Source organism: Mustela putorius, unplaced genomic scaffold (assembly GCF_011764305.1).
Source record: "Mustela putorius furo isolate JIRA1106 unplaced genomic scaffold, ASM1176430v1.1 tig00003834_pilon_pilon_pilon, whole genome shotgun sequence".
In the NCBI taxonomy this organism is placed as follows: Eukaryota; Metazoa; Chordata; class Mammalia; order Carnivora; family Mustelidae; genus Mustela; species Mustela putorius.
The window spans coordinates 98,415,503-98,439,240 of record NW_025421987.1 but is presented as its reverse complement, the minus strand read 5'-3'; the positions used below and the strand labels follow the sequence as shown (position 1 = coordinate 98,439,240).

General features: G+C 46.3%; 1 protein-coding gene across 23 annotated transcripts in view; it reads left to right on the top strand.

The window, feature by feature from the left end:
* Positions 1-23,738, top strand: part of KALRN (kalirin RhoGEF kinase) — a 659,936-nt gene that overhangs the window by 177,299 nt on the left and 458,899 nt on the right. For all 23 annotated transcript variants that reach the window (XM_045088796.1, XM_045088794.1, XM_045088793.1 and 20 more), the window contains exons 2-3: positions 10,815-10,889; positions 17,687-17,801. In XM_045088796.1, coding sequence (XP_044944731.1) covers positions 10,815-10,889; positions 17,687-17,801 — 190 coding nt within the window. The remainder of the gene's footprint in view (positions 1-10,814; positions 10,890-17,686; positions 17,802-23,738) is intronic.

Below are 23,738 nucleotides of genomic sequence, written 5' to 3'. Positions count from 1 at the left end.
TCCTATTTAGCACTTGATATTGTTATGCTTCTTTCTAAAGATGTAGCAGGCATCATGGGCCAGACTGTCTTGAAATTGGTCCTTTCCTAGCTTATGCTGGCTCCTGGTTATGCTAGGTTCACAGGGGGTGCTTGGTTGCTTATCTCTGGCAAACATTAACTCATATTTCTGTTACTCTGGAGAGGGTGTAGGTCATGGGGAAAAAAAGAAAATATATGCTTTAGCAACTCTTCTCTGTGTTCCCCTAAACCCACCAGAGAGACCTTGATTCTCAACACTGCCCTGTCTGGTCTAGAACCTTGCTGAGGATCCCATAACCTTTTGTCTCTCTTCTAGATACTGCTTTTTCAGTTTCTAAACAATGTCTGAGAGCTTAAGTTTTATCATCTCTTTGGTATTTTCTGAATATTTGGTATTTTCTGAACATTTGTCTCTTGCATGTACCTCTACCTTTGTATTTCTTATATGATATTAAAATTACATGTTGATTTGTCTGATTCACCCCCTAGACTAAAAGTCTACAGAGTCAGGAACTCTAGATTTTGTATCATTTTACCCACAGTGATTGGAACTCTGCCTGAAATATATATGTACTCAATAAATATTTGTCAGAATGAATTGGGTAGTGTTTAGATACCCAAGGTAATAACCTAAGGAAAGATTTAAAAGTCACTTAAAACTCTAGAAATTTTTCCATGGCCAATCCACCTACCACAGATATGACTAACCTGAAAAGCATAGTATTGGGATCCATATGGAGTTTATGCTGTCTCATTTCCATGGGAGGGGAATGTGTGTGTGTGTGTGTGTGTGTGTGTGCATGTGTGTGTGTATGTGTATAATGTGCTCAGACCTTTCGTGGCTACTGCAATTATTTAAAAATAGTATCAAAACGAGTCTTTTTATTCTCTCCAGTAATCTCTCCGTGTCTATGTGCCTTCAACCTGTCTTTGTATTTGTTTATTTATCTGATATTTCTTAATATCTCTTTCATCTCTGCCTTTTTCCCCATTCAGTTCATATATCCTAGGACTGGCTGGACAGCAGTCGATCTGAGTAGCAACTGTGCAACTAGCTCAGGACCAAGGACAGCAGCATACATATCCTTGAAGGGGGAGGAGGTGCTTTAGTTTGCTGAACTTTATTCAATAATATGACCTCGGGTATAGTTTTCTCACCTGTCAAGCTGCTGTTGCAATTCTATAATCCTGGTCATTACTCTGGCCCTAGGTGTTTCGTGTCTGTGATGGACCTGTGTCCGGTCTGTGCCTACTCCGTCCCTGTGGCATTGCTTCCACTGATGGGTAGTAAGACTAGGGCAAGAATGGCACAGCTCTGGAGTCAGAAAGTCTGGAGGTAGGAGTGGAGAAAAGCTCTGTGCTGAGATGAGAGGAACTGCTTTAGGAGCTGCCTATGAGGGTCTCCTGCTCTGAATTTTGCAGTTAGCTTTTGCTGTTTTACTGCTATGTGCATTTCCAGCTCTGGGGAGCAGGGCAGAGTGGGGGGTTAGTGGGGAGGTACAGCACCGTTTCGTGTTTGCATACCTGCTGTACCACAGTGAAAGAGGCCAAAACTGGATTTTCAGATCAACAATTTCATCTCAAACCTGAAGTCATGTCCTGATTAATTTAAAATTAATTAAAATTCAAATACACACACTGGGGAAGAGGGAAAGGAACTGAGAGTGAGGGTCCCAAGGACTGAGCCTTCTATATGTCTGAACCACACTACACACTTTCTGCCTCCACCTCTGAATATCTCTGTAACTCTCTCTAAATATATAAGCAAATATACTGTGAATGTTTAACAGTTGATTCATATTCATCACTGACTAATTCATCACTGGCTAATGTTCTGTGTTACTTTGAGGACCCATTTAAGAGTAATATTCGGTGTAGCAAAAAGACAATAAATTTACCACCATCACTACTATCCATGAGGTACGAGCACTTTAACCTAGTCTGTTAGCAAAGACTCAGTTTTTAAAAAGTGATGGTCAGACATAATCTCTTCTGAAGTAGGCCATTTTCTTATATCCAGAGAACACTGAACGTTGTCAAACTTTCCAGGGGAGGAGGGAGTGAGGGAGGGTGAGTGAGTGAGCCTGTGCGTGTGTGACAGCTGAGGTCTCAACTCAGCTAATATTAAATCTCGTGAAGATAAACAGAAACGGTTTGCTCATTAGCTGGGCTTAGAGAGGTGTTACCCACATGTGTAAAGTGCTAATTATTAGTGATCTTTAACACAGCTAATTTAGCAACGGTGTTACAAATTTCTGCTCTTCAAAAGTAGCCCATTAGCCAGGCCTTTATATCTAATATTGACTTTAGAAAGTTAATATTGAAATTGGCCACAATTAGAGTTCATATGGAAGCCTGAGAGAGAGAAAGATGAAGATGGGGGTAGTAACAGACAGGGCGAAGGACCAGTGTAGGAAGAGGCACAGCAGCCAGTGGGCTGTAGAGGGCACTGTGGCACTGGGTGGGGGGGGATAAGAATTTGTCCTGGACTTTTCCTAAGCTATATGCTTAGAGATAAGCCTCCAGAAACACCCCCACCCCGTCGGAGCTTAGGGTCTCCAGAGGGATGCAGATGGAGCGGCAGAGATGGCACAACAGTGAGGGGCCTGCCACGTGACATACAAAGAAGGAGGAGGCACTGAGGAAGACACCCTGGACAAGATACACGGCTCAGTAGAACGCAGGGCAGGAAACAGTTGTTGTGGGGAGTGATGGACAAGGGCGTGTCTGACTTTGGAGAAAGTAGATATTGCTTTTCCCTGGTGGAATGACTGGCTAGTCTGGCCCCTGTCCTCTCAAGTCCCTGATTGCTGCGTCACGTTGCATGACACCTAGTCAACTGGCTTGGAAAAGCTTAGTGTTTAGCCTTTACCAAAAGAGGAGCCCATGTTTTTGTTTCCCTCCTCTCTCCTTTTTGCGTTGAAATTGGGTTAGCTGAGGCTTGTGAACATCCTTCTGTTCAGCCAGGGAGGAGCTGAGTTCTGCTAGGAGAGAGGGAGCTAGCGGCTGATGCTGCTTGGGCTGGCTTAACGCTTGCAGGTGTCCGTGGTGAGGGATGGTGGCTTCCGGCAGCCGGCCTCAGTGTGGGCAGATAGATTGGCAGGTGGGGGAGAGGCAGGTAGATCTCTACACTATGCTGTGTGTTCTGTTGCTGACACAAAGCTGCCCAGTCTCCTTCTCTGCCAGATTGATTCCTTCCTGTCAGTGCTCACTTCCTGCCTCAGTGGCATTTGCTTTAACTAGAGATCCAAGGGACTTATTTATAGTCGCTGGAGGAGTTTTCCAACAGCCAGTTTCCTCAATTTCCTCAATAGCTCATTAGCATCTGTAAAGAGGAGAGGAGACATTCACCTCCATCTGCCCGTGCCCGCGCGTGCTCGCGTGTTTGTGTGTGTGTGTGTGTTAGTACAGGAATGACCTGAAGGAGAGAAGGGACAGCGAGGGGAATGGAGATCATTGCCTCTGCCTACCAATGACTTCCTTCTCAACTCCAGGTGTACCAACAGTATCTCCCCGCCCTCCCCCAGGGCATTGCCCATCTAGTCCCTACACAGAAGGGATCATGTCCTTAAGTTTCTTTCCTCTATGATTCAGTTCCATGTTGAATTTTCATGGGGTCTTACTCAAACTCCCAGCCTCCTACTGGCCTGGCAGGTACCTCACAAACAAGCATGGTTCCTGCTTCTCTTGGACTTAAGGAGAAGATGAAAAGAGACAAAGAGACAAAGTTCTAGTGCCCCCAGCCCGCACATTCTTTTTTTTTTTTTTTTTAAGATTTTATTTATTTATTTGACAGAGAAAGAGAGAGAGAGAGAGAGAGATCACAAGTAGGCAGAGAGGCAGGCAGAGAGAGAGGGAAGCAGGCTTACTGTTGAGCAAAGAGCCCGATGTGGGGCTCGATCCCAAGACCCTGAGATCATGACCTGAGCCGAAGGCAGAGGCTTAACCCACTGAGCCACCCAGGCGCCCCCAGCCCTCACATTCTAGCATCCACTTCAGCAAGGGTCACATGTCCCATCGTCCCCCAGCTCCTTACACAGTAGAATGTGACATGCAGTTTACAGTCAGAGCCTGCTGGTTCCAGCTCTTTTCTGGAACCACAGCCTTCCTTTTTGACCAGCCAGGTGCCACCCGGCTCTGGTCTGTGCAGTGATGCAGTCCCAGCTCTCTGAGCTTCTGAAGGCACTTGCAACCACATCTTTGCTGTTGCCTTCCCAGGAACCTGCCCTGTTGAGATATCCAGATTTAGAGTGCTATCAGAGAGCCCAACTACCACCTCCATGCCCTCTTTTCCATCACTTCCTAACCCTGCTTTACTGTTTAGCCTGCATACTCTCTCCATCCCTGGCACATGCCCTGCTCACCCCATCTTCTCTGCCTTGGCATATGCTGCTTGCCACTGGGACACCATTCTGTGGCCCTATCCTTACTTGAACACTGGTTCAAAGACCACCTCCTTTCTTCCTACTCACCACTTTTACTCTCTGTCTTCTTACGATTGTGCATACTCAGTGTCAGTCCAGTATTTCTGGAGTCTCTTTTGCATGATAGGCACTGTGCTAAGTGCTGGGGTAGAGCAAAGAGTAAGAGATGGTCCCTACCCCAGGGTGTCGGAATCTGTTAATGGTGAGTAGAATGAAAACATAGAAATGACTTTTAGGAGAGAAGAGAGTACAAGGTGTAGTCAGGGATGGCTCAACTGGACAGGAAGGTCAGGGAAACTGCACAAAGGTAATGATGGATTTGGGAGGGATAAAAGAGGTAAAATCAGCAGAACCAAGCAACTGAACTGGTATTTGGGGTATAGGAGTGGGAGGAGTCTAGGAGGCCTCCCATGTTTCCGTTTGGATAAGTTAGTGAGTAGTGGCACTAATAATCAGGATATAGGGGATACAGGACAGCCAGGCTGGGAGAGGGCAGGAGGGTCTTCACCAGAACCTCAGAACCAGAAGTTGTTTTTCCTCCAGAGTCTGGTAGCTTCCGGGTGTCAGGGGAAATGGGCACTAGGTATTTTACTGGGCTGAAAACTCTCAGAGGGCAGAAATTGGGTCTCCCCTCCCAGGAAGATGATTGCCTGAAATGAACACTGTGTTCTCATTAGGTGTGGAGCTCTCTAGGGCAGGGACACCTCTCCTTCCCCTCTTTCTCATCCAGTATTGCCCCATGTTCAGGGCTTTGTACCCATGGGTGGGAGTGCAGGTGTGATGAAGAGGCATGAACCTGACTGGCTCCTTGTTTTCTAGGGCATGGCAGAGATGGCCTCTTGGTCTTTAAATGTATGTATAATACTGAGAGCAGTTAGAGAAGGCAGGGCTCTGAGGGTGAGGAGATTTGTTGCAAAACTAAAATATCTGCTACATGAAGGACTGGGTTAAGCCACCAAAATCCGGAGCAGCTTGGACAGGTATTATTCATAACCACTCCGACTGCCAAAAAACAAGACATGGTCCAGTTTCAGTGCCCCAGAGGGGAAACTCCTCTATCTCTCCCATAGCCTTTTTACTCCAGAGCTGAATCTGGGTGATGGGTTCCAGGAAAGTGGCTGAGTCTTTGGGATTGTTGGGCGGTGGCGAGGGGGTCTTCCTGTCATGGAGGTGGGAGGGGTGACGAGCAGCTCTAGATCAGATTTGAGAGGTTCTGTTTAGACTAGGCTAAAGGGTGCTTGTATCCATCTCTGCCTCTGAGGCAGCTCTGAAATAGAAGACAGATGTTGGTATATAGATCTTCCACAAATGCACCATGCATATGAATCACTGGGGTTTCTTGTAAAAATGCAGGTTCTGATTCTGCAGTCTGGGGTAGGGCCTAGATTATGCATCTCTAGCAAGATTCTAGTTGGTAGGGGAGGCTTGTTACTTTGAGTAGGAAGGCTTTAAGATGCACTTTTCCTTTGAGTTCCCTTGCATTCTGTACAGGTGATATCCTGTCTCTAATAACAGCTCGCCATCCTATCTGCATACCTGTCCATCTCTGCCTGCAAGCCCCCTGGAGAGTGGGGTCCCTTGCTTATTTGTCTAAGAACCACCAGGCCTAACGTAAGGCCTAACACATAATAGGTGCTCAATGAAGAACTGATGGAAGAATGGCTGTGGAAATAGGAAACAGTCCCAATTATACCCAAACTAAGGCTCAGCCTCATGAGCTCTTAGAACTCTCAGCTGAAACCACTTGTCTCCTGTGCAGCAGTTCAGTGAGTCAGGGCCACTCTGATCAAGGCTTCCGTGCTGGACACACTGGCATGGAGGGGGAAAATGAGGTGGAGACCTACCTGAGCACAGGTGACACAGGGTCAGGCCCAATTGAGGCAATGAGATAATATTAAAATACTTCCACAGTCACTTCTCAGTAAATGCACATTAAGGGGGTATGGCTGAGAACCGAAAAGAAATAAAGAACAATTCATGGGCACCCTGGTGGCTTGCACCTCCAGTTGCTCAAAACTTAGCTGCTGGTGTCTTTACTTGTAGAAATCAGCGCTGCTTTCTAGAGGAGCCTAGCATGGGGCACAAGGCACACAGCTGCCCTGGGATCCTCCCTGCGATCCCGGAACCATGAAACAACAGACGGAGGACCTCTGACACCAGGGCCAGTCCTGCTTTTGCCACGTGGGGTCCTGCAGAGGCTGGGAGCCGGGGAGAGGGAGAGGGGCACTTTGCCACGTGGGGAAGGCTGACTAGGAAGAGGTCAAGGGGAGCAGGCAGCAGCAATGTAAGCACAGCACATTTGGAGAGAGGACATGGTAGAAGTGGGGCTCAGAGAAGTCCCACGCTGGAGATCCTGGGGAGGTGACTGTGGTAATTTTTACTTCCCTAATAGATGCGGAGCATTTCAACTTTGCTAATTAACCGAACAGCAGGCTCGTAATTCTGACAGCAGCAGGACACAAATGGGGTGGGATTAGTGTTGAATGCCAGTGAAGCATGCCTTTGTCCTTAAGAGAAAGCAGGAAACACACCTTGGGTCAAGTCCCTGAGAGTGCCCTCTGGTTCTTTTTATTTTATTTTATTTTTTTCCCTACAGTAACTCCAAAGAGCACAGGGGCTTTTATTTCTTCTTGGTCTTTCTTTAGATCTAACAAGGGGGCTGCTGTTTCAACAGGCTTTTCTTTTAAGGGGGGAAGCTGATCTACAGTGGGTCTAGAGTTTGTAGGGTCATGGTGCTATTATCAAATATACTTTGCTCAGAGATAGCAAGTGCAGGTCAGGTCTGCCTGCTGCCTCTGAGGTACGGGTGCCTCACAGAAATTCTTCCATAACTAGCCTTCCATTTTGGTAACTTGGGCTGTCTGTAAAATGGGTTGATGTGTCTTGGGCATCCTGACCCTGAAACTGATTCCTGGGAAAGAATGCCCTGAGAGGCCAGGGAAGAGTTGTTTATCTTCCCAAAGCACATTGAACCTTGCTGGGAGTTTTTTTTCCAGTACTTTCTCTCAAAGCATATTGATCTGATAATCTGAGGATCTTAAAGGCCAATAAATATGAAGAAAAGGTTTAAAAAGCCTCAAACTATCAGAGCTGAGTGGGACCCTGGAGATCGTCTATGTGGATCACCAGCCCTTGGTGTGACAGATGAGGCCACTGACCTTGTGCATGTCACTTGAGAAAGGGTTACCATTTCATTCATTTGTTTATCCTTTCATCAAATATTTATTGAACATTTTCTATGAGGCTGCCCAGACATGTACGTGATAGTGAAAATATGTTGCTATTTCATTGGTCCTGTTTGAGTTAGTGTTCCATGGACTTCTCCTTTATTAGCTGGCTTCACAGGGGCCAGGGGGAATTGATACCTAGGACCCTCAGCCAGTGCAAATAGGTTTTCTACTCAAGGTCGCCAACTTCTGAGCTGCTGGGCTAATTAGTTTAGCTCTACTTGGCTTTACATAATGCATATATTGTTGAAAAGTTGTTTGTAATTCAATTTTTGGCAAATGAAAAACTAATTCAAACCATTAAGGCAACTTCTATTTAAAGAAACCCTGGAGCAAATCTGTTTATAATGTGAAAAATCTTGTTGTTGTTGGAAAGGGTTATCCCCTAGTTAAGGATTTTGTAAATCTAGACACTTTAGGTTTTCTTATGGTAGGCTCACAACCTGGGAGGTAGTTCAGCTGTGGTCTAAACCAGATGGGGGAAGACTCTGGCCTGGGAAGAGGAAGCCTTGGGAATCTTAGACCAGCCCAACCCAAGATACTGAAATTTACTCAGGCCAATGGCCAATGGTTACAAGCGGAGGGGAGGAGCCACTGCCTTTCTCTTAGGCCCTGGAGTCTGGAGGGGAGAAGGAAGAGGTGGGGCATGATGGGTGGGGTGTGAAGGATGGAATTCAGTGCTCCCTCTAGCTCTCCCTCCACAGGTAGGAGCCATGAGGGGGGAAGGATAGGAAATCTTATGCTTCCATTATAATGAATTCCAAGGTCTTCTTTAATGTCTGGGAACTTCATGGAATTAGAGCCATCTTGTATACTTTAAGGGAGATCGGGAGAGGAAGAGCAGTGGAAAAAATAGGATAGGTGTTTTGAAGAAAAGAGGATTATGTCATTCTTGTCAAATCGCATTTGTTTGGGCCTTCCTCTTTTTGAACTCGTAAAAAATCTGGAAGCAGACAGGACTGAAGTTTAACTTTTCTTATTAAAATTTTTTCCTATAGAAATGAAGGTGTATATAGTGATAGAGAGGAAAATGTTTTAAAACTGATGTATACAAAGATGTATTTCACATATGAAAACAGGCTGTTTTGGGGCGCCTGGGTGGCTCAGTGGGTTAAGCCTCTGCCTTTGGCTCAGGTCATGATCCCAGGGTCCTGGGATCGAGCCCTGCATCAGGCTCTCTGCTCAGCAGGGAGCCTGCTTCCTCCTTGATCTCTGCCTGCCTCTCTGTCTACTTGTGATTTCTGTCAAATAAATAAATAAAATAAAATAAAATAAAAAGAAAACAGGCTGTTTTAATGCAGAGGTGTCCTTTTCCACAAACAACTCATGCACCAGCTAAAGATGATCCTTGTCTAGTTGGTAAAGCTGGATTGGGCTCTCCCCTGCCGAGGAAGCTGAAACATCTTACTGCATGAATTGGGAAAAAAAACAAAACAAAAACAAAAACAACCTATGTGTCTGTTTGTGAATTCTATAATAATTTATATGGATTCTAAGTGGTTTCTAATAGTGAGATTTAATAGTTTCTGTGTTGGGACATAAGGTCAGAGTGTAAAGATCTGTGCAAACAATGCTTATCATTAGAGATTTGTTGTTGTTGTTGTTGTTGTGTTATGTTTTTCTTCTTCTTTGGCCCACGTTCTTCTCAAAGTGAGCCTTGTACTGGGTTATTCCAGCATTAGGTCCTGTGGAGCAGCAAAGGGGAGCGACTGATGAATGAATAGGCTCACTGTCTTCATGTGGCGAAAAAAAATGAAGAAGAAATAGGTGAAATGGTCAGAGACACTTTGGGAATTTGTCTGGGGTTAAGGCATAACCCTCGACCACAGCAGACTGGCATTCTGGAGACACATCTCTCCTCTTCCTTGGTTGAGTGTGCAACTAGCTTATTTCCCTTCCCTAGGCCAGTGATCATAGCCTTGGGCTGTTGCCAGAATTCCCAGGCGAGTCTCGAAGCAGTCAGGGTTTAGAGGTTGAGACTGCCCTGAGTGGGGACCATCTTCCCAGTTTGTTTCTCTGCAGATTATCTGATTGGGACCACAAGGGAGTGAGCCATGCCGGGAAAGGCACCCGAGTGGTTGCCGGTAGTCCTGGTTCTGTTACACTGAGCTGATGCAGAACCTCCTCTCTTCCGGTGTCGCTTTGTGTGATGTCCCTGGTGGTGATCCACAGCAGAGATCCCAGTTACGGCTCAGAGGGTGTGGGCTGGCTATCCCTGAGAGTCTTTGTGGGGTGCTTGGGCTAAATGTAAGGCTGCAGTGGGCTGGCTGCGGTTTTATGTGTATGTGTGTCTGTGTGTGCACGCGGGGGCTTCTCTTCCCACGTGCCTTGTACTGGTACTGGGCTGGGTTGTCCTTTGAGGCTATTGTTTCTCCAGGCACATCATTATTTTCCATTCTATGTGAGCCCCAGGCCTCTGCCTCCAACCTTCTAATAGGAAGTCAGCTGGACCCCAGAAGGAACTCTGCAGCTGAGAAAGGAGATTTAGGCAGAGAATGAGTTGCTGAAGAAGGGAGTGCATTTACTTCCCGGGAGACTAGTGTCTCCCCACCTCCTGTCTGTTGTGGACTGCTGAGGGTGACATTGAAGGGGAGGAGGAAGAAGGGTTATTGCATTCAATTTTGCTTCCCACTTAGGGATATGGTGGTTTACTTTTACAGTTTGTACAATGAAAACTTAAGAGTCCCTGTGCCAGGTAGAGGAAAGGCAAAAACAATTACTTAGGGTATTGTGGTCCATCCTGATATTAATTAACCTGTTCCATTGGTGTTTACTGAGTGTACCGGACACCATGCTAGGCAAAGAGGTACAAAGTGGCTTTTAAAAAGCCCCGTCGTGAAGTTGCCCACAGCAGCAGGGCTGTGGCTTTTGCCTGCAAGGCATGGAACTTTGTATGTGTGGTGGGGGCGACCTGGACTGTCCTCTCCCTGGAAGGGACACGCGCATGGCCTGGCATCATGTAGAAGTGTCCTCTGTGTTGTGGACCTTCTCCTGTTCCATTGGTTCCATTGGGCTGGGCTGTAGCACCTGAACAAGGCACAACTTTGTGGTGCGTGATGGGGTTGGGGTTCTGAGGGAGGTACCCAGGAATTCAGCCATCTGACCTCTTTCATCCCAATTCCTTCTGTTTTGTCATCCCACAGGGTCTTTTCGGAATGATGGTTTGAAAGCTTCTGATGTCCTTCCCATCCTAAAGGAAAAAGTGGCCTTCGTGTCTGGTGAGTGTCTGTGGAACTTTGCTCTGTAAGGGACCTGGAAGAGTGTGTGTGTGCACATGCATCTAGACAGTTGCTTTGTGGTGTGTGAGAGAAATTGGGGGTGTGATGCGGCACTCGGCGTGGCTGGATCCTTGCTCTGGAGCAGACAGAAAGAGAAGAGAGGGCACTGACCCCCAGCTGGGTGTTCTGGAGGACACTCACAACCATGGGTGGGAGCCTCTCACCCGCACCCCCACACATACAGCTGACCTCCCAACTCCTCCCTGGCCAGTTAGGTCCCTCATGGGCCACTGAGGTCCCTATGGAAAATGCTCTAGTTGGAGGAGTCTGTTTACCTCACACACTCCCAGAGGTTTTATTTGGGTTCATCTCTGTGTGGATCAGATAGGAGAGGATAATTTTTTCTGGCTCCTCTTTATCTCTCCTTCCTTGCAAAGGGAACTCAATTAAGTGTTTGTATCTATTTATTTTTCTGAATAATGGCTTCCAAATATTTATTTCTGACTTTTCTCTCTGACCCATCTTGTGCACCTGGATCTTTTAATGTCTGATTCAGGGGTCAGCAAACTTTACCCTGTGAGCCAGCCACCTGTTTTTGTAGGTAAAATTTTATTGGAACACAGCCATGTGCATTTGTTTAGGTAGTATTTGTGTCCTATTGCTGTGTCTTACTGCTGTGTAACAAGTTACCACAAATTTGGTAGCGTTCAGCAATAGAAATGTGTTCTCTCATGGTTCTGGAGGCAAGAAATCCGAAAGCAGTTTACTGGTCTGAAACCAAGGTGTCAGCAGGTCTATCTCCAGAGGCTCTTAGGAGAGAACTTGCCTCTTGCCTCTTCCAGCTTCTGGTGGCTGCTGGCATTCCTTGGTTTGTGGCCACATCACTCCCATCTCTGCCTCAGTGGTGCCATTGCCTTTCCCTCTTCTGTCTGCGTCAGATCTCCGTCTGCCTCCCTCTAACGAGGATACCTGTAACTGCATTTAGGGCCTTCTCATATAACCCAGGGTAATCTTCCCATCTCAGGATCCTTGAATAGTCACAGCTATAGACTCTCTTTTCCAAATAGGCTAACATTTATGGGTTCCAGAGATTAGGACCTGATATTTTGGGGGGCCACTGTTTAGCCTGCTATAGGCAGTGTCAATGGCTTCTTGCTAACTACAACAGCAAAGTTGAGTGATTTCCTCAGAGCTGAGATGGCCATAAGTTTAAAGTATTTACTATCTGAACCTTTAAGAAGAGTTTGGTGGCATGTGATGTAAGTGAAGGCAAGCTACAGGAGCACTGGCCATCCCTGTGGATGCTAGTTCCTGAGCTCCATTGTAGGCCTCCATTATAGAACCTCCTGCAGGGGCTGGGGTAAGGGCAGTGTCCACCAAGGATCACATTTAAAGAAATATACCCAAGTGCTTGTACCTTGTGGATTGAGCATTTGTCTCCGGGTGATCCTGATAGTCCACAGGGAGTGGTGGCAGGATCACAGGGAAGGAACGAGTACCGTCTCACAGTATATGGCTTCACTCCAGAGCTGCTGCTGGCCTGGCTGTGGGCAACAGACAAAATGGAGAGAAGGAAGAGAAAGGAGGTGGTTTGGGGAGGAGAAACCAAGCAGCAGGTGTCTCCTGCATATTGAGAAGGAAGATGAGAGACTGATGATGATTCGGAGTGTAGAGGTGAGATGTGAGGACAGAGTATGCAATGGGAATATGTGAGGTACAGAATGCACTCCTTGTTATTATTAGTAGTATTAGTAGTGATACTAGTGTTGCTGTTGCTGTGAGATGACATTGGCTGAGAAGCTCCCTTTCCCCATGAGTGTTAGGTGCTTATGTATCTTAAGGTAGCTAACCCCTGTCCCTGAAGATGCTGAAGCCCAGGCTGAACAGCCCCTTGGCAGGACCACATGGCAGTGATTTTGGTGTGGCTAGAGGTGTGGGTAAGACAACCTCTGAAGCCTTCCCACGCTTGGATTAGAGTGCTTTCTGGATGTGTGGGAGGACCATGTGTGAAAGTCCTGAGAGCCACTGGGCAGCCTTAGGCCCCCGACTTTTGCTGCTGCCCATAGCCTGGCTCCAGGATGTGACCCACAGCCCTCTATTCTGTGCTCTCCACTCCCAAGCAGAGCCCAATCCTATCTTTTCTTCTTTTTCTTTATGGCTCTGAGCCTCATTTAACTTGATATCCCTCCTGTCTGCTTGGTATCCCGCTAATCCTCCCATGTCTCCTGTGCCTGAACTTCCTCTACTGGCCCTGATTTACTCACATTTTTTTCCGACTTGAGCCTCTCTTCTTCCCAAGTCACTTCCCACTTTGCCTCCTCTAGGAAGCCTTTCTGGCTTTAATGCTGAGCCTCCAAACACCATGCTATTCTGCATCAGTCCAGGACCTATGATTGCACATGCAGTACACATGAGAACCCTTGTTTGATTGTTCAGCTGGAGCCCTGAGGCCGGGCCCAGCCAGCCCTAGAAAAGACCTTCCCTAAGGGAGCACACAGAATCAATGTGCCAGGAAGATGGTCCAGCATGAGGCAGGTAGAAGTTTCCCAGAGCAGGAACAAGGGGGCTGGGGCATGCAGTTCACTCCCCTGTACTAATGTGGGCTGAGCAGCCCAGGGTACATCTTATTCATCTATGCACAGTGCCAGGAGCTTTTGGACTTAGGGAACATTGCCTTTCCATGCCCCGGAAGGATGCTGAGGATGTGAGGGAAACAGCTGGCTGCATCTGAAAAACAAAAACAAAAAACCAAAACAGAAATAAGAAAAAAACCAATAAAGCCTCTTACAACCTGATTTTTAAAGAAAAAAAATGTAAGAATAAAAAAAAAACCCAAAGAAACCCAGAAGTGAAGAATGCATTGTTGCAGTTGCATTTCTTTCTGTGAAGGAAGGTGGTGCGGAGAAACAAACTGTTGGTTGTGCCCACCCCTGTCTGCTAGTCCCCCCAGTGTGGCCAGGGCAAGGGAAAGCATGCTGCCATGGGAACGCACATTTGGAAGAATCCAGTGAGTGCAGCTCCCCAGCTTCTGTGTGTGGGTGTGTGCACGTGTGTGTGACAGGCTCTGTGGCTGTGCCTCAGAGAGCCTCTGTCGTTCCAGCCTGGCCATTCTGCTCTGTATTCACAGCCTGTGTGCCTCCCTTTGCCCTCTCTGGCTCCCTTTGAGTGCCTGCGCCTCCTACTCCCAGTATCTGTTTGTGCTTTTTATGCAAGCTGCTTGTATGGTGCTCATTTCACCTCTTATCTTTATGTGCAGTCACGCCCTCCTCTCAGCCACCACCCGATGTCCCTCTCTGCCTCCTTATCTCCTACCAGCAGCATTCTCTAGTCAGCTGCTGTAGCATGATCTCAGACCCTGGATCCATGTCTCCCAAAGTGTGTTCCATAGAACAACAGTTCCACCAGATGAGCCTCAAAAAAGAAAAAGGGGTTCTATAATCTGATGTTTGGGAAAGGCATATTATAGCTTCTTCATGGAGATTTACCATGTTGGAGATTTGCCATGTTCATTAAAGCACATGTGCATTAAACACATGAAGCCATCTCCAAACTACAGAGTAACTTCATTCCCTTGAAAAAAATTATCCATTAACATCTCTCAGAACTATTGTCAGATGGAGCAAACTTTGGTATAATTTCATCAATGTATTTTTCTTATTCCCACCCCCCCAACTCCCCACCTCTCCCAGTTGCCCTAATTGGAGCCCCCTGAAAATTTTGAGCACCATTCCTCCTCTGGCTCAATCAGGGAAGACTTAACTCGCCCTTGCTTTTTAGCCTTTATCTCTTCCCCAACCCTGTCCTGCCCTGCCCCTATGCCTTTGAGAACATCAGACCATCCCTCCTTTTTCTTCCTTTTTATCTCAGTCCTGTGGCTCCTGGCCCCAAAGCCTCTCACACATAGGCCCACAGCAGGAATGTCATGAGTGAAGGACTGACCCTTGAGGACCCTGCCACCATTTGTATCATCTTTTCAAAACGTGGCTACTTTTGTAGCCACTTTTGTCTTGTACCCTCCCAGATCCACCTCTGTAAGTCACACAGGCTTCAACAAGGGGTTCTTATTCTTCACCTCTGCTTATGACCCTCTGTAATTTCAGTGCACATGTCAATTATCCATCAAATCCTACACCTTTATAGCTGCCTTCTTTGTACCAAATTTTCTACCTCCTTATTGGCCATCCATATGCAAGACCTTAACTTTGATAAACATGTCTGTGGCCTTTGTCTGTTACCTTTGACCCTTTCTGATGTTTCCCCGTAAATTGGGAAAGGATGGATATCAGATGAGCAAAACATCTGCTGTCCCCTCTTCCTTGGGAACTCATGATCCAGCAGGACATCTCCTACCTTCAGTGGGCCCTCCCCACTTGTGCATGCACTAGTTTTATTCTGCCTCCACTCAAGTTAGAACCTAACTTGGACACCATGGCTAGACCTTACAACAGAGCTCTCATCATGCCCCAGTTCCCTGTCTCATCTCTTTTTGCCCACCTCATTTACAGGCCTAATGTTCATTCTCTAGGGACGTTGGCCAGTGATAGTCTGCTCCCCTTTCTCCCAGTATCTCAAGCCTATCCTGAATTGGTGGTGGGCTAGTCTGCTATTTCACCTATAGAACAGTGTCCCCCAGGCAGGCTGAGTTCCTCCCTCTCTTTATCTGTTTCCTTTTCCCTCTTTGAGTTCTGTCAGCATGCTTCAGAGAAGGAAACAGGACCCCTCCCCTTGCATGGGCTCTGAGGTCTCTTTCTACCCATTGTCCCACTCTTTCCAGTACAATGACTATCTTTCTCTATGCTCCTTCCTGCTCCACGTCCTACATTCTTAAATTCTTACAAGGTTATCTCCTTTCTGAAAAACCCCTGACTGATCCTACTGCCCAGTCTCCAGTCTTTATCCATGCTTCCTGAAGGCCGGGGATGTGGGTGGGGGCTGCACTGGCCTAGGCTTTTTCTCCTTCTTCCCCTTCCTCTGCCATTTGGAACTTTCCCCAGCCATATTTATGATACACTCCTTCCAAGGGCAGACCTGGCTCTAGCTCAGGAAGTACAGTGCCAGCAGTCCTCTAAACTCCTTGGTAAGCCTTTGCCAATCAGATCAGCCTTGGCTCCCTATGTTCTCATGGGTCTACTGCATCCATGGAAGGTCAGGAAGAAAGGCAGCAACAGCAGTTAAAACCATCTAAGAGTGAAAATCCTTAGGGTGGGTCAAGGCTAGAGAGGAAGGTTGAGGGTATGGGAGATGCTTCCAGCTTTTGGGAAACCTTCCATTTAATCCTTTTGCTTGGGAAGACAGTTGGGAAATGGGGGTCCTTTCCAAGGCAGATGACTGGGGGGTGGCTATTCATACAAAAAGCCAGGCCTGTGGTATGGAGCTGGGGGTTCAGGTCCAACTCTGTGGTGTGTCTACACGAATCTGCTCCAGTGTGGGGCTGGGGATGATGGCGGTACCTGCTGAAACATTTTTTTCTTTTTCATCAAGGCAGATCTCTCAGTGGCCCTGATCTTGTTTGATCCTTTTCTCTTGCCAGTCTTCTCATTTCCTCTTTAGGAGTATCCTGGAATGGTTTGGATTTTGTTTGTCAAGTCTCCCTTCTGTCTTTATGGCTTTTAGACCCTAAAACAGAGGGAAACTTTATACTCGGACTTGGATGGGGACCCTGGGAGGCTCTGTCTTCCCCTGGAATAATTTCTTCTTCAGAGGGCTGAGCCTTAAGCTTCTTTTCCAGAATTGGTGATGGCCATGCCAATGCCTCCTCCTTCTTGTATTATATCCCTGTGGTCTCCACTCTGGAGGATGTCAGGCAGCTGCTTGAGATGTTCAGGAGTCCGTGAGCATGATGCAGAGGTTTTCTTTGTGTAACAATCAGGGCCTGTAAGAACAGACCTTAGCTTTGTCCCCTGTGACCTTGGTCCTGCTTCCTAGTAATGCCCATTAAAGAATAAATTTTTAGAGGATAGAGTAATAATGAATAGAAAGTTTAGGGAAAAAAATGAAAGAAAAAGCAAAGATGCAAAATCTCAGCCTTCTAGTAACAACAACAATCATCATTTCACTATACTCTCCTTCCTGGTTTTTAAAAATGTGGTATTTAGAAAACATTTATAATCATAGTGTGTACATATGCATTTTCAGTGATTAAGACCTTGAGCATCCTTGTTTCTGATAAAGAAACCTTATGATAAAGGTTCCTGTGCTCCTCCAGCAGGGGTGACAGGTGTCACCTCAGGCAGGCAGACAGGCAGGGGTGGATCTTTGGCTGTGCAGAGAACACTTAATATCCTATCTATGAATCTAAAACCCTCCCAGCAGTGGTGTCTTGGATGGATGCTTGAAGGGTTTCTCAGCAGGGTAGTCAGTTAATCCTGAGTCCTTCTACCTCACAGAGGTCTGTAAAGAGAAGTGAATTGAAGGTTAAATTTCCAGAGACTACAGTCCATTCAATAGCTTGTGTTCTCAGAAAGAACAGTCATCACCTTCGTTATCATCTTGCATTTGGAGAGGGCTTTACTTTTCAAAGTGCTTCCCCATTTGCCAGCTCCTCAGTCCTTGGGGCCACCCTGTAAAAAGCTCATCAGTATTTTCATCTGCACTTTGCAGTGAGATATTAGAGAAGTCAAAAGACTTGACCAAGGTTACCCATGTTAATCACATCCAAACCCCATGCCCTTCACTTGACCAGTGACCGCATTTCTCCAGGCACTGTATTTCTGTCTGTTTCCTCCAGCACTCAGACAGCTGTTCACCACACATGTTCTGGCTGGTTTTCTTAACAGCCCTCCTCTTCCTCCCTGCAGGGGGCCGTGATAAGCGAGGTGGACCCATCCTGACCTTCCCTGCTCGCAGCAATCATGACAGAATAAGACAGGAAGACCTGCGGAAACTCGTGACCTATTTGGCCAGTGTGCCAAGGTAAGGTGAAGGGGAACAACCTGTTGGGGTGGGAGTGATGCAAGTGCGTTGGAATGAGGGCTTCATCCTGCCATGGGCCTGGTTGTTTCTGCGCTTAGAGTAGATGCTAATGATTCCTGGACAACATCACCCAGAGTTCACCTTGTTCTCATCATTCCCATTGTTACTGCTGGGACCCACATGAATGGAGTGGGAGCCCTGGGCAAAGGTGAGAACAAGGGCAGGGTCTGGAGCAGGAGGCACTGTGGTCTGGGGAGGAGGGTGGAGAGCTGCTGTTTTCCTTAGGGAAGCTGGAGGTCTGGCTGATTCCACTCAGGCTTGTGCAATGGATTATCTTCAAAACCCTGGCTTTGAATGTGTTTATGGCTTTTAGAGTTTGGGGACAAATAACTGTACTAGTGTTCCATACCTAGCTGCAGCCCTCCGCTCAGTCAAGGTCACACCTTTTCAGCAGGGTTATATTGCCTCCAAGGGGGATGAAAATTGGTTGGGGGGGGGGGCTAGTGAAAACCTTGGTTTTTAATGTATTAAGAGCAGATATATGTACTGTACCTAAAAATATGTACAGTATATTCATGGTATTAAAATTTTGCCAGGTTGGGGTGCCTGTATGGCTCAGTCAAGCATCAGACTCAGTTTCAGCTCAGGTCATTTGCTCAGGATTCTGGAATCGAGCCCCAGAGCATTGGGCCCTTGCTTAGTGAGGAGTTGGCTTGGGACTCTGTCTTTCTTCCTCTGCCCCTCCCTGCTCACATGCTTTCTCTCTCTAAAATAAATAATTAAAAATATTTTTAAAAAATTTCACTGGGTGGAGCAATTAAAGAAAAAAAAGGCATTTAAAAGCTCATTTGGGGCAGGGGCAGGGAACGATGATAATTTTAACAGGTTGAGAAACATTGGTTTCTGAGTGTTTCCAGATAGTGCTGGTTACATTGGTGGTAGAGAGACACATGTCGAGGCCATGGCATATATTTTCTAAGAAGGGAGAGGAGAGGCCTTTGTAGACTCAGATCACAGCATATAGAGCTGAAAGGGCCCTGGGAAGCAGTCTCAGCAACTATGTGTTGTGCTCCGCTAGGAATTAGGGTCACTGGGGATGAGAGCTGCTCACAGGAATCCATGGCAGTGGCTGGCCTAGAACTCTGCCCTCCTGACCCCTGCTCTGGGGCTCTCCCATCCTTGCCCTTGGCCAGAAAAATTTCTGTTCTCTGCCATTTAGTGGAGCTGGAGCCTGTCAGGTGTTTGTCATGGCAAATAAGAAGTGGTACCTTGGGCTTTCGGAAACAACTTCTTTCTCATCTGTGCATTTTATAGGAGAATTAGTAAATTACAAAGAGGTCCTCCATATTCAGCTCTGCCTCTGCTGGGAGACCTTGGATAATTGTTGAAAGTGCTGATTAGGGACACCTGGGTGGCTCAGTCAGTAAAACCTCTGCTTTTGGCTCAGGACTGGCTCAGGACATGATCTCACTGTCCTGAGATCGAGCCCTGCATTGGGCTTTCTGCTCAGCAAGAGGTCTGCTTCCCCTTCTGCCTTCCCTCCCCAGCCCCCAACTCATGCTTGCTCTCACTTGCTCTCTCTATCAAATAAATAAAATCTTTTAAAAAAAGAAAGTGCTGATTATGTTCTTGAAGCAGGTGTCCAATAAGGCAATCACTACATTTAAAAGTACTATGAGGGAGAGGTGCCTGGGTGGCTCAGTGGGTTAGGTGTCTGCCTTCGGCTCAGGTTGTGATTCCAGGGTCCTGGGATCAAGTCCCGCATCAGGTTCCCTGCCCAGCAGGGAGCCTGCTTCCCCCTCTCCCTCTGCCTGTTGCTCTGCCTGCTTTTGCTCTCTCTGTTGAATAAATAAGATCTTCAAAAAAAAATGAATAAACAAAAATAAAATAAAAAATAAAAGTGCTATGAGGGAGACAAATGTAAGGGATTGGTGGACAGTGATGGGCAGGTGGTAGAGGGGATTGAAGAGCAGTCATCTAGGGCTTGGAGGATATTGATTAGAATTGGGAGAACCCCTGAAGGGCCCCCGCAAAATGCTATGCACAAACAGATGTCAAATAGTCTGCTAGGGGCCAGAAGAGAGATAAAAGGTCTTAAGTTCCAATGAAAGGGATTTGGGTTATATCCGAAGAAGAATGTCTAAACTTTGAGTGGGGTCTTTGGACGAAGAATAGAATAGAATACTTTTTTTTTTTTTTTTCCCCTGGAGGTCTTTGTGCAGAAGAAAGGTCTTCTGTCTCAGAGGCAAGGAGATGGACTAAATCACCCATGACTGATGTAGGTATTTTAGCAATTTAGTCATCTAGGAGCTAAGCAGTTTTAAAAGCTCCTTTCCCAAGTATACTACTAACAGGCATAAAGCCAGGCATTTTCAAAGCAATTTATAAGAGAAGTTTTCATGGGGATCCATGATGAACTCTCAGTTCTCTTAGAGTCAGAAGAAATTGGGGTCCCAGGAAACATGAAGGGTGCATTTTTTCTTTCTGGTGTGTTTATCACATCCCTTCAGCTAATGCACACTTACTTTCTAAAGAATAGAAGGTAAAAGTATTGGAAGAACCCTTTTCTTCATTCTGATTTGTTCAGCAAGGATAGGACAAAATAGATGGGCAGCAATTAAAAGAGAGGGGGTAAAGGGGAATGAAACCCATGAGGGCCTGAGAGGAAAGTCACAGTACCTTAACACTGAAGGAAAATACTGGATGTGAGCTCTCTGCTTCTCAGAGGGTGGTCCCAGGCATTGAATCCTGTGCCCCTGAGAGGAAAAAAAAAATGTTCTTCACAGGTTCTGGCAGGTGGGAGGCAAGTGTCTTGTTGCCATCTTCAGTGAGAAGGATTGTTCTTGGACAGACACCTGGGTGGCTTAGTTAAACATCTGTCTTCAGCTCAGGTCATGATCCCGGAGTCCTGGGATCAAGTCCCGCACTGGGCTCCTTGCTCAGCGAGGAGTCTGCTTCTCCATCTGCCTGCCACTCCCCCTGCTTGTGCTCTGTCTCTCTGTCTGACTTTCTCTCTGTCTCTCTCTCTGACAAATAAATAAATAAAATTTTTAAAAAGTTGTTTTTAGAGGCCAGCTATCTCTGTCCCGAGGGTCTTTGCTTACCAGGAGTGTGAGCACCTACAAGTGGCAAGTGGCAGAACTTACAGCTAGTCATGCCCACCCATCACTTCCTAATTCTGTTGGCCACAAGTTCACATGTAACTTCTGTTGGAAACAAAATGTGGAACAGAATTGTTCCAAAGACAGTGAAGTCTGGGGAGGGAAACTGAAGAACTTTGCAGGTTAGATGGTTTTTGCCACTCTTCTGCTTAGCCATGGCTTTTGGAGAGAAGGGAAGCCATGAAAATGAACAGCAAGATCATGTCAATGATACTGATGAGAACAAATTACCTACTCAGGGTTCTGGCTCAGGAGGCTGAAAGACAGGGTCCTGTCAGGGAGGAGTGTGCTCTGCAGGGTGGTATAATCATCCATAGGTGATATTTGACATTCATTCTCTCATGAATTTATTCATTCTTTTTCCATTTAACAAATATTTAGAGCCTCTACATGCCAGGCAGACAGAGCATTCATGGTGAGCAGGAGGAGACATTTTGATAAAGTTAAGTAAAACCTGGGTATTTCCCTACCCAGTGCAAACCAGTAGCCATTAAAAGGCAGTACACTATATGACTGTGCTGGTAGCACCCAAGATGGGCTGGCCAGCAGAAGACAAACCAGTAAGGACCAGCAGGTGATGAAAGAAGATCCCAGAATCTAAAGAACCAGTCATCTTGAGGCCAGTTCTGGCACCATTCTAAAATGGATGATTAAACAGGTGGTTGTGGAAATTGATAAATGTATGGGAAGAAATAGTCCCACTACTCTCTGTGAAGTCCAGGCAACTTTGGACCACTGCATTCAAGTCTGCAGCATGGAACTCTGCCAGCCCATTTTATTTATTTATTTTTAAATATTTTATTTATTTATTTGACAGACAGAGATCACAAGTAGGCAGAGAGGCAGGCAGAGAGAGAGGAAGGGAAGCAGGCTCCCTGCTGAGCAGAGAGTCCGATGCAGGGCTTGATCCCAGGACCCTGGGATCATGACCTGAGCCAAAGGCAGAGGCTTTAACCCACTGAGCCATCCAGGCGCCCCTGCCATTCCATTTTAAAAATAACATGGAGCCCTTAGAGCGTTGTCATGGTAACAGTATATTGCGGGGTCCACAAACTGTATCTCTGCAGGTGAAGGATTGGAGGATGTTTTCTGGAAGGAATGAAAATGGAAGGAAAGTGGTTCCTGACTTCAGAGCTGCCCCAAAGGGAAGGGAGCAGGCATGGTTAGAGATGGGGACTCAGGCAGAAAGAATTTGCCCACGTAGGAGCTGTCCAGCAGTCTTCCTGCTGCCTCTGGAGAAAGTGAGCTTCCTGTCAATAGAGATGGGGTGACAATTCTTCCATTCGACTGGAGGCTGGATTAGATAATTTCTAAGAGGCTTTCTTATCCTGAATTTTATGTTTCTATGGTACTGGGGGAAAAAAAACATGTCATAAAATCTAGGACATCAAAACAGAGTATTGTCACTCCCACCAACATACACTTCTTTTCTCAGGCTCCCTAAATAAGTTGGGGCCTGGAATTTCACTTCAGATGGTATCTACATCTGAAATTCTAAGAGAACTGGTTTCCAGTCCCCCCTTGGACTCTGGGTGGGAATTTAGAGGGTGTCAGTTGGGACCAAGGATCATGCTGGACTGTGACAGTTTGGAGCAGCCCTAGTTACACTTTTTTGGGATCTATCTTGGCCTGAGGTAAGTCCTTTCCAACTTCTCCTTCATGCTCCTGATGGGATTGAACACCCAGGATCTTCTCTGCACTCTCTGTCATCTTCTTCTGAGGAATCACAGACTATCAGAGGGAAGAGGCCTGAAAATTCTTCCAATTCAACTTGCTAATAACTCCATTTACTGAACTCAACAAATGTTTACTGAGTGCCTACTATGAGCCAGGGTCCGGATAGGCATCTTGGTGGGCTCTCGTGTTATCTTTTCTCACTGTCATCCAGGCTATACTCGACTTACTTTTTTTTTAATCCTTCTGGTCTGCTATCTGCTTGCAGCTACTTTGTACATGAAAGAAAAAGAAAGGAAACACTCAGATACAATCAGATGATGAATGTTCCTAGAAATTGAGAGTCAGGATAGAACATTTAGCCTGAGAGTAAATAATTGCCCAGGCAGAGCTCACAGTGTAGAAAACCTACCCCCTGTGATTACTGAGAGTTGACCAAATGCTTGAAATAGGAATTTCTAGGTAGCTAGTTAAAAAAAAAAAAAAAAGCCCTGGGTTACTTTTGATGCATTGAATTTCTCCTCTTCATCGTCTTTATTATTCTGCCTTGTCATGACCATCTTTCTGCTGCTTCTGAGGGCACCAGTTGTTAGCCCCTTGATGTGTCTGCCACTTAATTCTGCTCTTAGCAGTGCAGCAAGATGCTAAGTGGTCTGGCAAGAAAGGCAGATATCATACTGGTAAAGAAAGATGACAAGAAATTAAGATGGGATATTCTGTAATGCCAATCAAACCAAGGTGCCAATATTCACAGCCTATTATTTGATAACACTTGCTCTTATTCTACTGATTTCAGCAAGAGATAAATTGGGCTTATAGCCAGCCCTGTCTCTATGCAGCCTCACCAGAAAGTTGAAATATGCAGAAAGAGCCAGAAAGACAGAAGATGAGGAGGTAAAAACTGCAAGGGTTTCCTCCCACTATCCTCAGCCTTAGAAAGCCCAAGCTATCCAAACTGTCATCACTGAATGTGCTTTATTGGAAGGGCCTGTTGAGATGGGTTGTTGGCATCCTGCCCTTTGTTCTAGAATCGTCAATTAAAGGAGGCTTTGGGGAGTACTGACAGAAGGTCCAGAAATAGGACCAATGAGAACGTTGGCCT